Consider the following 13756-nt stretch of genomic DNA (forward strand, 5'->3'; position numbering starts at 1 on the left):
TGGTCGTATAGTTCTGCACACATTAGTCCAAGTGTGTGTGAACACTGGTAGTGTTGAGTAAGGAGAGCACCAGCAGATCAAGAGACCAATAATGTAGAGAGGTAAAAAATTTCATCGGAGAAAAATTTCAGCATGAAAAATTGAAGGAGTAGGCTGTGCATCAAGAAATTACTAATAAAGAACAACTGATAGTACAGTGCAGTAAAAAATTTCATAGGGGAAAAGTGTGCAACATGAAAATGGTTCAAATGGATCATCTCATAACTCAAATACTCGGAGGTTACTGGTCTTTTCGTTGAGAATTTAAAAAAAACCATAAAATTGAGACGAGTGTTGCAATTAAACCATGACTCATCGAAAAACAGAAACAACTGCAGTATAGGGCGTAAGAAGGAATAACAGTCTCATCACAGCAAGGCAGTCTAGTCCTCCATGCGGTTTAAACCAGTGTGAGGACTCCCAGTGCGCAGAATCCATCTTAGTTCTTCCTTGTTCAGGATCTGGTTGATGTCTGCACCCCTAGGTGGAGGTTTGATCACACTGATGACCAACCAGTGGATCCCATTCTCTGTGTGTCTTTTAGCAGTGAAATGGTCCACCAGTGGGGCATTGGGTGTCTTGCACCGGAGGCGGCTTCAGTGCTGGCAAATGCGAATACGCACTTTTTTAGTAGGTTGTCCGATGTAGATCAGATTACATGGGCACAGGACAGCATATATCACATCAGAAGGGTTACAGTTAGAAAACTGGTTGGGGGGTATTTTCAAAGTGCCGTAGGTGAATTCTTTACATTCAATAGTAAATTGAAATGCCACACAATTCCCACATTTAGAATGCCCCACAAGGAGTTTGAGGCCTCAATGGTCATTGAGTGTCAGTGCGCTGCTCTGGCGAGACTTTTAGTAAGAGGCTTTCAAAAGCTCACCACATGCTCGTGCGTGCGTTTTGTTTTTAGTTACAGGCTATTGGGCTTGCATGCATCTGTCTAAGAAAGACAGCATGCAATTGGGCAAAGGCGGGCGCATGTCCCGCCTTTGCTCCGCCCAAGGCCTATTGCTTGCGGTTACCTGCACGGGCCACATCTGTTTGCAATTATGGTGCCCAGACACTGGCGTGAAATTGTAAACAGATCGCTCGCTGTGGCACGCGCGCGTCTACTACTCGCGGGCTTGTTGCAGTAGGAGTCACTGATCTTGTTTTTTAAATTCCAATTCAGCTACTTACAGCTCGCTGTTGGGGCTTTTAGGGTGAGTCCACTTGGATTGTAGCGCCAGCCCAGTTTCTGCCTATTCTCAGTGCTTTGTACAAGTCCGTTATGGATACTTTGTCTCTTTATTTTACGCTAGATAAAGGGTGGCTCAGGTGAGGGGACCCCAAGTCAGAGACTGACAAACCACCTTCCTTAGCGTCTACTGCAAGGACAGCAGTCCCATCTCCAAAACACCTCCTGAAGAGCTCTATCAACTCCCCTTGCCTCAAGAAATCCTCCTCCTCCACGCGCTCCCTTCCTTTGCAAAAATAAGAATAACACCGACAGGCTGCGCGGTGTAGATTTGCTGCCCTAAACCTCTCCTCACAGGTTTCGCGGGGAAAAAAACTGCGACGAGCGAGCTGATGAGCCGTCAGCGTGCCTCACACGGTCACCCCAGGCGTGGTTAAGGACGGAGAGAGATGTGTGTTAAATGACTGCAGCGGTGCAGGAGCTGCAGCCCTGGCTCAGGCGGGCAGCCGCGGTCTGCAGGAGAGGCCCCGCTGGCAGGCAGCAGCGCGAAAGGTGGCAACGGAATGCCCAATGGCCACGATTGGAATTTGCAAACTTACGCTGGGAAGGAAGTTGATGTGATAGTGCATCAGCGTTCCTCTGAGCTCTAATTGATAACACACGGTTGCAGCATTCTCCGACAGTCGTGTTTTGACTATTTTAAGAGAGGACTGCTGAAAGTATTCTTAAACTGCACAATTTGAACACGCAATGATAGGCAATCTGGCACTTTGAGTCTAGTAGAAGTGACGTCATGCTTTCCTAGTTGTACCTGATTTGCCCTTCACACGTTCAAAAGTAGTACCATAAAGCCTGCATTATTGTCTAGTAGAAGGCCATAATTTCTATAATTGAGGGTGTCTCTAACAAGGCCTTTTAATGTCCATGATCACTGCCTAGCGCATTAAGACATTGCCTATGTGACACTGCATATAGGTTACTGCATATGTGTCACTGCATATATGATACTGCATGTACATTCTGCGTTCACCCACTCAACAATGTTCTGTGCTGGCCGAAAAGCTCCCTAAATCGAATATCATTATATATAAACGTTGGAAATATGTATACTATTTCAATTTTCAAAGAAATAGATTGTACCTCGTAATTTGGTTACATCATGTTTAAAAGAAATTACTAACGCATCATTACATTTTTTCCTGCAACATATTGGTCGTATTTTATCTTTCTGAGCTGGGAAACACTCTGTTTGACCCTGGTAGTAAATGTGTTGCAGATGCATGCGCCTTTGTTCCTCGTGTGCGCACGTTGCTGACTCCCTGCCTGTTTTGTCCTCAAACATGAGGCCATAGGCACAGTGATATTTAAGTACAGTGAGCATTGGCACAGTGACCTTTTGTGTTCCTTGCTTCACAAGAGAATACTCAGCTGCACAGAATTTGGGGTATACACAAACTGTACCGTGAAAATTAAATGAAGAGTGATTTAATCATGTGGGGTGCAGTTCTGTTTACCTGCAACCCTGGGCGAGTAACCTAATTTGGTGTGTAATTTGTGACAAAAACATATTAGCACCAGTTTATTGAAAATCAGAAATACAAAATCTGAATATCAGAATGAGTGGTAACGCACAGATGGATTCTTTATTTCCTGTAAATGAAATATGGGCAAAAAAATAAATATGATGCCACAAATCTCTCCTTTCCCCCCACTGCTGGATTTAGAAAAATGGATCATAAGAAGGAAAACAAGCATTGGCATAGCCAATAGTTCTTGCCTTTGGGCCCTTATAAGTGTTTAGCCATGCAACAGTTGATGTTGTTGCTCCAAGGATATTGTGCTGGATAATTAAACACTTACTTATAAGGTCCCAAAGGTGAGACCTATTGGCTATGCCAATGCTTGTTGGTTTAAGGTGTGAGCAAAGTTTCTTGTGGGCAGTACCATGCTCTTTTGAGTGATCTGCACACCAGTATGCGGGGATAGCCCCTAGAGATTAGTTTGTCAGTCAAGGTTTTGGCTTCCCAAAAATAGTCTCCTTTGAATGAGCAGTTTCTCCTAAAGCGAAGGAATGGAGAGAATTGTAGTGAGTCACGTTGGTCTTGTGGATGGTGACTTTCATAGCATAGCAGCGTATTGCGTTCAGTGGGTTTTCTATAGAGGCTAGTGAAGAGTTCTCTATCTATGTGTTTGATTTTCAGGTCTAGAAATGCAATTTCTGTCCTGCTCTGTGAAAGAGTGAATTTTAGCCCATTGCAGTTGTTGGTGAGCTAATCAAAAAAGAATGATAGTGTACCCCCATCACCATGCACGATTAGAAAGATATTGTCAATGTAGCATTTCCAGGTGGTTACATTGTCATGAAAAGGATTAGTGGGAGTCAGTATTTTAGTAGTTTCCAGGTTATCCATGTAAAGTATGACAACGTTTGGGATAAAAACAGCCCCCATTGATGTTCCTTTGAACTGTTGTTCATATTGGCCATCGAATGAGAAGAAATTGCATGTAAGGCATATATTTAAGAGTTGTAACATGAATGATGAGGGTACGGCGTGCGGGCGTGGTCTAGTGTTGAGTGTATTCTTAATCACGGTGAGGCCCTCTGCTTGTGGAATATTTGTGTATAAAGTTTTCATGTCAAGGGTGCATAGAATGTTCGTATCGGGGTTGAAAGGGTAATGTTCCACTTGGTTAACCATATCCAAACCATTCCCAAAAAATAAAAGAGTTTTGGGTACAAAATCTTTTATGAAGAAGTCAACATACTGGTCAAGAGGCTCCAGAATGGAACCACATCCTGAGACGATTGGACGTCCAGGAGTACTCTCAATGCTCTTATAGATTTATGGAAGAGTATAGATGAGTTCTGGGGCATTTAGTATTAAGAAAGAGGAATTCATTCTGGGTTAGGTATCCAGTGGTCCTAGCTTCTTCTGTGATACTCAAGATGAGATTTTGAATTTCACGTGTCGGGTCAGTATGTAACTTCTGATTATGGTCTATGTTAGATAATTGCCTTATGATTTCTTCTTTGTAAGGTTCAATGTCCTGAATCACAACCCCACCACCTTTGTCTGCTGGTTCTACAGCAGGGCGATTTTATGTCTACTTTAGACTTAAAAGGCGCATATTTCCAAATTCAAATTCATCCCGCCCATCGCAAATTCCTCAGATTTATGATAGCGGGTCATCATTATTCATTCAAAGTACTACCATTAGGAGTCACCACTTCTCCCAGGGTATTTACTCCCAGGGTATTTACCAAATGTCTGGCAGTAGTCGCAGCACATCTGAGAAGACAACACATCCATGTCTTCCCATACCTGGATGACTGGCTCATCAAAGCCAGCACTTACCAAATGTGTCTCCAACACACTCAAACCACTATTCACTTACTTCACCAATTAGGGGGTTACAGTAAATTTCTTGCCGCCCAAGAGATGTTCAGCTGGATGACATTTACTTGGTCTTCGGCCATTTTTACCAACATCTTTGACATGGCCTCACCTGGTTGTTTGGTATATCTGACCCCTGAGATGTTGTCGCTTCTCAGAAGAACATAACAGGCCACCTTACTCCTCATCAAGCAATTCAAAGAAACCAGTTCAAGTCAGTCAGTTGTTAGGAGACTGGATTCCTTCAGCAGATATATCTCTACATCCTCAAAGTCTTAGGTTGAGATTTAGCTCTGTGATGAGATCCTAAAAATTACCTAACCATTCCAAACTTACCTGTGGTCATCCGCCACAACATTCTTGCTCGGCTTCCTTGAATAGATACTTAAGTTCTGAATACTCAAGATTTCTGTAATAGGGCTGCTTTTGCCTTTAAAGAGCCTCATAGCCAAGGGGCCTGGAAAGATCACCTGGATCGATTAAGGTAGGAGCTTCACTAGCCAGACGTGCAAGTGTGGTGAAATCTTCTCCTTGAGGTGCGGCTTCTTTAATTTTCTCTTTTTATTCCCTACATTCTTCCATGGATGGTGAAGGGAGGTTGGCAACGAGTCTTATCGTGAACAACAGAAAGGTCATGGTCCAGGAAGGCACCAATTCTGATTTTTTGCTTTATCCAAAATCCAAGCCCCCAGAAGAGAGGTCAGTTGTGCTCCCTATATGCACTTTTAACAAGTTTGAAGTCTGGTCTAGCAAGATATCATCATCAAGGTAAAAAAATGAGTCTCCGGTTCTGGCCATGAGATATTCTGCTACTAGTCTGAGTATTTAGGAAAACCATGATGCTAAAGAGGGGCCAAAAGGAAAAACTCTGAACTCTAACGTCTGGGACCACAGATGTTAAACAAAGCTGTGGGCCAATAAATGGCATCGCCAGTTAGGCGTCCTAGGTCGAAACTCAACACCCAGTCCTTTCCCAGGGATGTTCCTCAGGAGGCAAGTCCTTGGCATTTCGACATCTTCAAATATGACTAAGTCTTCCCCTCATTGAACTCTGTGAGTTTGATCACTGGTTGGTTATTCTTCCTCTGGACTAAGAACAAATTACTCAAGAAACCCCTGGGATTGAGTCAGGTTAAAATAATAGCCCCTTTTTCTCCCATCTCTGTGATCAACATGCATACTCCCACATTCCCAGATATGGCAAAGTAGTGGAAAGTCTATCTTCTAAAACATTTTAATCATGTACATTAGCTTCTCGGATACAACAACCTGCCGGTGAGCTCAAACTCTTATTACAATCAATGTTGGAGTTCTGGGTGCATTGTGAGTTTTGGGTTTATAGTCATGAGCATTTGTGGCACTCTTGAAACTGAAAGTAGTCTTCGAAGAAAACCAACTTGCAATATACCGGACCCAACACAAGATGGAAGGAGAGTGCAAAGCATGTGAAGTGCAACACTACAAGCCTTAAACAGTGTTAAAGGTAAGTAATGTTCTCTCTCAAGGGACTTTCATAAAAATTCTTAAACACTGAATAGTCTTGCCTAATTTCAGGAGCCCGGTAAACTTTTAAAAGTGAAGAGAAAGAACTGTACACAGAAAGCAAAATTAAAAAATGCCTACATCTTTTGTTTTATATGCTTAAAGACTAATTGGTGACAATGTCGAATCGCATTGTAAACATGCTATCGAAAAAACAACAGCTTTGCTGTCCTGAAACATTTCTTTCTTTCACCTTTTTCAAAGCAAAAAAGTAAAGGAAATTGTGGAAGGCACATGGCCTTGTTTAGAGGAAAACTTTAATGCTGCCTGTGGACCACCTCAATCCCCGCATGAAGCACAGCGACAGTTAGACTCAGTTCTTTTTCCTGCTGTGAAAAGATCACAGAACAGAAAGCTCTGCCTTTTCGTCTTTAGTTATTAAATAAAATGTTACTCTTTACGTCTTTGCCGTTTATAGAGGGTTACAACATTTTTCTCTTGGGAAGTGTGGTTTTTCACTCATGACAGTTTTACTGTGGGGATTAAAGTGTTTTTTCCCCGCATGGTAGATTTTGAGCCAACAGCATCTGCAAAAGCCTTCACTAAATAGTTAGATCTGCATTAGCAAATTCAGAGGTGAGAAGCTAGTGGCTTTGCCAACGCTTTGTTTTATTAGGGCCTTTTTTCCCCATCAACAAACATGCTTTTATTAATTACATAATGGAGCAATACGCTTTAACCCCTGTTACATTTGGGTTTTTGTGTTGCACTCTGACAAGAATTAGCCCTGGCATGTTTCGTTAGGTCTCACCTCCAGACGGCTAGCAGTCTGTTGTTGAAGGCGTACTCTGCACAATACTGGCACTTAGAGGGGGCTTAGGGTGAGCCTGTGGTTTACCATTATTTGCATTTCTTGTCAATATTATGAACTTGCTTGTTATTCACTTTTTTCTCTTCTTGTCTGTTCCTCTCCTTGAGCATAGCTTCTTTACTGTCCTTTTGAATGAATAAGTGATATCCTTCCATGGCTCCATCCAAAGTACCTACTTCTTTTTACATATATATTCGTACTCTGTGGTAGTGCATGTACTTTTTTCTCTCGCCCATGTGTTCTGAGTCCCCTTTCACATTAATACTCCTGCACTCTGTGATGCTCTTTTCATGGCAAGCTCAACCTTTGCTTCCTCCATCCTCTCGACCTTTTTTTTGTTAGTCGTATAAACCTGAATGCCACTACCTAGCTGCTCCCTTGCTCACATAACCAGTTTTGAGTAACATCAAAGTTGATTATTAAAAAAAATCAGATTTTTTTATCTGCTATTAGAGAGCTCTGAAACTCACCATATCTCACAATATCGCATTCAGAGTCCCAATCATTAGAAGGCACATTACTATTAGGAATTTGCTACCTTAATAATTGTTATATTTAGTGTCCAGTGGTGAGTCTCAATGCGAGTGAGTAATTTTAAATCCTTTGTATTTAAAACTAAACACCCTCATGTAAATGTGTATGTAGACCCTGATTCATTCCTGTATTACCTACATACTCAAATGGCATCCTTGTTTCTAATGTTCCTCCTTTATAGAAATCTTTATCCTCAAGACGTATTATGTTTTATAACAACAACTCCACTCTAACCTCTTATGTCTAGCTTATCCAATTTCTGTAGGCTTTGACAGCTTTTTATATTGGTATATTCACGTATGCACTTCCAAACCACATGTACATAATACAGTGTGTTCTAGATACTTAAACCCAGTGCATATAACAAATTGAGCCAGTAAGTTTAAAACTTTACAAAGTTTGTTGCCAAGAGATCTGTTGTAATCTTTGATTTTGTGATCTTTGACTGATCGCTGTCAAAGTATATTATAATATCAATATATTTTTTACATTCCACATTAGCTAGACAGACTCAGCGTGAAGTGACAGATTTTATTTTTCTGTACATAGTTATAGAGACCAGATCTGTTGAAGTAGGTTTCCAGTAAATGCATTAAATGTTCAAATAGTAATGAACATCATAAGGAAAATTAATGATTTGTTCTCTACTTGTGTTATTAATTCCCTTTACTACTATGTATTGTGGTATGGTGTTTGTCAAGGGCTCCTTAGCAACCTCATAGATCATGGTGGACAAATAACATCCCTGTCTTATAGTAGGTGCAATACGAACCTAATTATAATACGTATGTATGTATTTCTGTCTAGAATTCATCTAAAGTGATCTAGCTATAGTCCTGCTGATTATGCTCAAAGTATCCTGGGTTTCACGAGGATCCAACCAAGAGGTTTAGGACATGTTGAAATTGTAGAGATATATAAGGGCAGCGCCAGGGTCTCTTTATACCTTGGTTACAAAAAGAACTATTAGGTAGTGTGATAAAACAAAAGGTACACATATGTGTACTTGGTTCACTTCCTGAAAAATTCCGATGTGAGATGGATAGAATAGCATATATCTAATGGGCTCTTCGAAACACTTTCTGTTTGCCAAACTCATGAGAAACACTCCCACTGTATGAAACATGCAATGAGACCTCAGGGAATGTTGAACTACCCCCTTACTGCATTAATGCCAGCGTTACAAACTAGTAGGGCAGGCCTCTCTTTGCAACTGTTTGCTTAAATAGTATCTTTATAACACCTAGCCTCCTGGCTTTCCACACTTCAGTCTATTAGATTGGCATTGCCTGTCTGTTTTGCTGTGTATGATGAACACCAAAGAGGATCCTTCAGTAGAGAAGAACATTTGATTTTGCTGAATTCTAATCTCCATTGGGGTATATATTCTTTCATTTTATAAACCATCCTGCTTCAAACCTTTAAACCTGGGAAATAAAGGTAGATGTGGAAACTAGACTGTTGATCAGAGTGTCGCATAAAAGTGAACTTGCTAATAAACCGTACTGGGCACTGGTGAACTTTTTGAGTCCTAGGAACAGTGTCTTTTGTTTTTTCTTCGTTTTTTTAATTGGCTTTGTTTCTCTGCCAAATATGTCTCATAGTCTTAGGCCTAAATTTAGAAGTGTACATTTTTTTTTTGTTTATGTTTTTTAACAAAGACTAAACATTTAGCCCCTCGCAGCCCTGTTTTCTTTGCACATGGCTGGAGGGATATCGTTGTTTATAAATACAAAACAAATGCCCTGATTTTAAAGAAGAATACAGATAAGTAACCTGCACCTAGGGGCCTATTACGATTGCGGATTTCCCGCATCCACCGGGCCGGCGGAAGCCACCGCCGGCCCGGAGGATGCGGGAAATCCGCCGGGGAGCCTTGAAAGACCCACCGCCATATTAGGATGGCTGGTGGGTCTTACTATATGTCCGCTGCTTTTCCGCCGCGGGCGGATTCTGCCCGCGGCGGAAAAGCATTAACATGGCTGGCGGTGTCTATCAGACACCGCCAGCCATATTAAAGTAAAGTAAAGTCCACATTTGTAAAGCGCACAATCACCCGTAAGGGTCTCTAGGCGCTGGGGGCCGTCGGGAAGATTAAGCGAGTAGGATGTCTGCGGAAAGATGCCTTTACACGGCGGCATTTCCGCCGTGTAAAGGCATACGGATTTGTGTTTGGGGGCCCGTTGCGGGCCCCCAGGGGTGAAGAGGGGGGTGGGGGTGCACATGGGGGGTACCTATGGTACCCCCCTGCATTTGCCTGCACAAAGCGGCAGGCACCGCGAGGTGCCTGCCGCTTTGTGCATGCAAATGCACAACTTACTTTTTTATCATTGCGGCGGGTGCTGCTTCAAGCAGCACCCGCCACAATGATAAAAATACAGGATGTGACCGCCAGGGTGGCGGTCACATCCTAATTTGCACGGAGGGACCGCCGCTGCCCCTGCGGACGGTCCCTCCTTCTCTATGGTGGCGGACAGACTCAGGTCCGTCCGCCATCATAATCGGCCCCCAAGTTTTTATTCCATCCAAACAGTAGTTCTGGATTAGTGAGCTGTATTCTCAGTGACAATCTTGTCAGCAGAATTCTCCAGCATTAACAAACTAATGTCATGCATTCAACAGCACTTCTTTATCTAATGTCTCTACCCCTTGTGTTTGACAGCTCTCTTCTTTGAGAGGTCTCCACTGATATCTGCATGAGTTTTTGTCTTCTGTGGTAACTTCTCTTACTAGTGGGTATCCATCCTAAGAGCTGTGTGTTTCTGCTGGGTCACGCCTCACAGTGTTTCTTCCTATTCAGGTGACTTGCCTAACGTGTAGTTATAAGTCTGATACAGTGGAGCCTTTTTGGGACCTTTCCTTGGAGTTTCCAGAGCGCTATCATAACATCGAGAAGGGGATTTTGCCTATCACATCCACAGAATGCACACTGACAGAAATGTTGGCCAAATTTACTGAAACCGAGGCTCTGGAAGGGAGAATCTACGCGTGTGACCAGTGCAACAGTGAGTGTGGTGAGTGGCCTTGCATGGCTTGATATAGTTACCTTCTTTGTGCACTTCTGGTTTGGTGCTGCATCTTGTTATACGAATGCGGAGTAATATATGCACTAACTACATGGCAAAGGACATATGTGCCAAAAAAAAAATTGTTGGTAATTTCAGTCTGGTGCGATTGTAGTGGAGTATTCTATTTAGTTGGTTATTTTCTTATTTGTTGTTTTGTTTCGGTGTCAGATGTTTATAAATATAACTCAAAGCATTTAACTAAAATAAAGGAAATGGTGGGTCCCTTGGTCACTATAGCCTCCATTGTAGGATGTCATATTATTCTGTACCCAGCCACTTGAAGTTTAATTCCCACTTCTGGTCGACACTGAATTGATGTCACCCATATTTCTGCTCTGGGGTACAGCCGACCGATTCAAACTTTTTTTTTTTTTTTTTTTAAATATATTTTTATTGCAGAATGAAAAAGAAAGCCACATCTTTAGCCAATCAGTACACTTGCAGCATCACAATCTGAAAAAGTTACAGTTATATCGTACACAGCCATTTGGCCCACATCCCGGAGGCAGGGCGGCGCTGCAGGATTACCTTTCGCAGTAGGATGCTTCCGTGTCCTCCTTTCCCAATTATTCGACCAACATCACTTTTCAGTTTCTGCTTTTACCCCCCCCTGAACCTCCCCCCCCCCCCATGCATCAACGAACAAACTCAGAATTTCCAGGAAGAAACCGTCGTCAGTTCATACCGTGCTCAAGCCCGCCCCAATCAAGTCGTATCAGAGTCTCCCTCCCAGACCTCCCCTGCAGCACTGTCAGAACACCTGCCTGCTACCCCGGGAGCCCCGGATCCCTGGGTCCAACCCACATGTTATCCTCCTATTCTACTCCGGGCCACTAAGTCGAGCTACCCTCCTCAAAAACGCCCCTTCCTCATCCCCTTCCCCCCAACTACTGCTGCTGCTGCTAATGCGGGCCATCTAATTCCGTGCCATCTCAAAGGTTCGCCATCCACCAGGAGTCGCGCGCACTCGCTAAAAGTGCATGGAAGCCGCACGGATCATCATTCCTCCTCGTCATCCCCCACCATGTAATCACGCAACGCTTGCACCACCAACTCCCAAGCTCTTGCCATGTCCAGACAGCTCTCCTTACCAAGTCTAGTAGCCTGTCGCATTCTTACGATGCTTTCACAGCCCGCCCATTTCAACAGCTCATTCATCCACCTCCTCACTGAAGGGCCTGCGCTAGATTTCCAGTGCCAGGTTATCTCTCTTTGTGCCAATATGAGTCCTAAATCAATAAAGTTACTGGTAATTCTCGTTTTTTTCGTATGTGGGAACCAGAGCAGGAGACATGCCGCCATATCAAAGTCCACCTCCCTATCCGTTACCGCATTCAAGAGCACCCCCACCTCCGACCAGTACGTCCCCAGGGTCGGACACCCCCACAACATATGATCCAAGTCGACCTCGGGCGCCAAGCATCGTGGGCACATAGCGTCACGCACCTGGAAGTACCGTTTTATCCTCTCCGGAGTCAAGTACGCCCTATGCAGTATAAAGAAATGCACTTGCTGAAACCGTGCGTTCCTCGTGCCCTTCCACGTCCGCCGCAGGACCTGACTCCAGACCGTGTCCGGAATGGGCTTGCCTATGCTATCCTCCCATCGCGATTTCAAAGCCAGTAGCGGAGCCAGCCCCTCGTTCAACATTCTCATGTGGAGACACGTCACCGCTTTAACAGTGCCCGCTGCCATCACCACATACTGGCATGCCATTGTCACTTCCGGCTCGGCAAGCCCTACTCCCCAATGTTTTTGCAGCGCCGCCACCACCGCCGCGTGCAATAGAAAGGTACCGTCCGGTAAGCCAAACTGCTCCTGAAGCACTTGATAGGGGACCAATGCTCCATCAATGTACAGGTCCCCCACCATCTGTAGACCCAATTCCTCCCATTCCAAAAGCCTGGACCAGTCACCCCCATGCGGCAGTGCGGTCAACATCCCCAGCGGTATCTCCGGTGCATACGGCCGGACCTTCCGTGCCCTTTTCAGACTCCGCTGCCAGCACATTCTAAGCGTCCTTTCCTCCACCGTCAGCTCCCTCAAATCCAGTTTCTGTTGCATAACTATATAAGAAAGGACGTACTTTGGAATGCCGGCTCCACGGTCACACTCGGGACCCCTGAATTCTCTAGCCACATTCTGCGTTAGGGTCTGCAGTTGCGCCGCTAGGTAATATAACTCAAAATTGGGGACCGCCATGCCCCCCTCGCTCTTAGGCCTGATCAGAGTCTCCAATGCCACCCTCCGCCGACCCTGGCCCCAAAGGAAGCCCGTCACCAACATCTTCAGTTCCTTAAAAACCCGCTGCGGAATCCATACCGGCAGTGTACGGAAGTAATAAAGCAGCCGGGGAAGCGCCACCATCTTCAACAATGCTACTCGGCCCAGTACCGACAGAGGGAAAGAGGCCCAAAATGCCATGCAGCCCTTCAGCGCACGTATGCATCGCCCTACGTTCCCCTCCAGGAGATCGGTTGCTTCGTGATAAATACGCACCCCGAGGTAGGTGAAGCCAGAAGGCTCCCATATTACCTCCCGCGCTAACGGTGGACAGGGCATACCTGCCCGCAATTGGAATATACAGGTCTTAGTCCAATTCACCTTGAGGCCCGACAGCCGACCGAATCCAACCAGCATATCTACCGCTCCCTCTAATGACCGTTCAGCGTCCGCCAAGTACAGCAGCAAATCATCAGCGTATAACGATATATAATGCGATTCCAACCCCTGCGTGATCCCCTCATACGCGGCGCCCATCCTTGCCTGCGCCGCCAGCGGTTCCATCGCCAATGCGAACAACAGGGGGGACAATGAACACCCCTGTCTCGTCCCCCTACAAACAGGGTAGGCCGAAGAGATCAGCGGGCCCAGGCGCACCCTTGCCCTAGCCGACGAGTACAGTACCCTCGTCCAGCTCCGGAATCCCTCCCCAACTCCGAACTTCAGCAGCACCTCATCTAAATACAGCCACTCAAGGCTATCGAAAGCCTTCTCGACATCAACCGCTAACACCACGGAGTCGAGAGCCGAAGACCCGGCACTATCCAAAATTCGGACCAGCCTTCGTATATTCATGGAGGTATTTCTAGTCGGGATAAACCCCGCCTGGTCCCTGTGCACTAGCCTCGTCATGTGCGGCAGGAGCCTGGTGGCCAGAATTCGACTTAGGATCTTGTAGTCC

At 44.8% G+C, this 13756-nt stretch overlaps 1 protein-coding gene across 3 annotated transcripts in view; it reads left to right on the forward strand.

Annotated features, from left to right (window-relative positions):
- Window positions 1-13756, forward strand: part of USP49 (ubiquitin specific peptidase 49) — a 758970-nt gene that overhangs the window by 298439 nt on the left and 446775 nt on the right. For 2 of the 3 annotated variants that reach the window (XM_078644727.1, XM_078644726.1), the window contains one exon: window positions 10305-10509. In XM_078644727.1, the coding sequence (XP_078500853.1) occupies window positions 10305-10509 (205 nt within the window). Of the gene's footprint in view, window positions 1-10304; window positions 10519-13756 lie in introns of all 3 variants that reach the window. The other variant, XM_078644724.1, reaches the window with a different exon arrangement.

The sequence above is a fragment of the Lissotriton helveticus genome, chromosome 5_1, assembly GCF_964261635.1.
Source record: "Lissotriton helveticus chromosome 5_1, aLisHel1.1, whole genome shotgun sequence".
Classification (NCBI taxonomy): domain Eukaryota; kingdom Metazoa; phylum Chordata; class Amphibia; order Caudata; family Salamandridae; genus Lissotriton; species Lissotriton helveticus.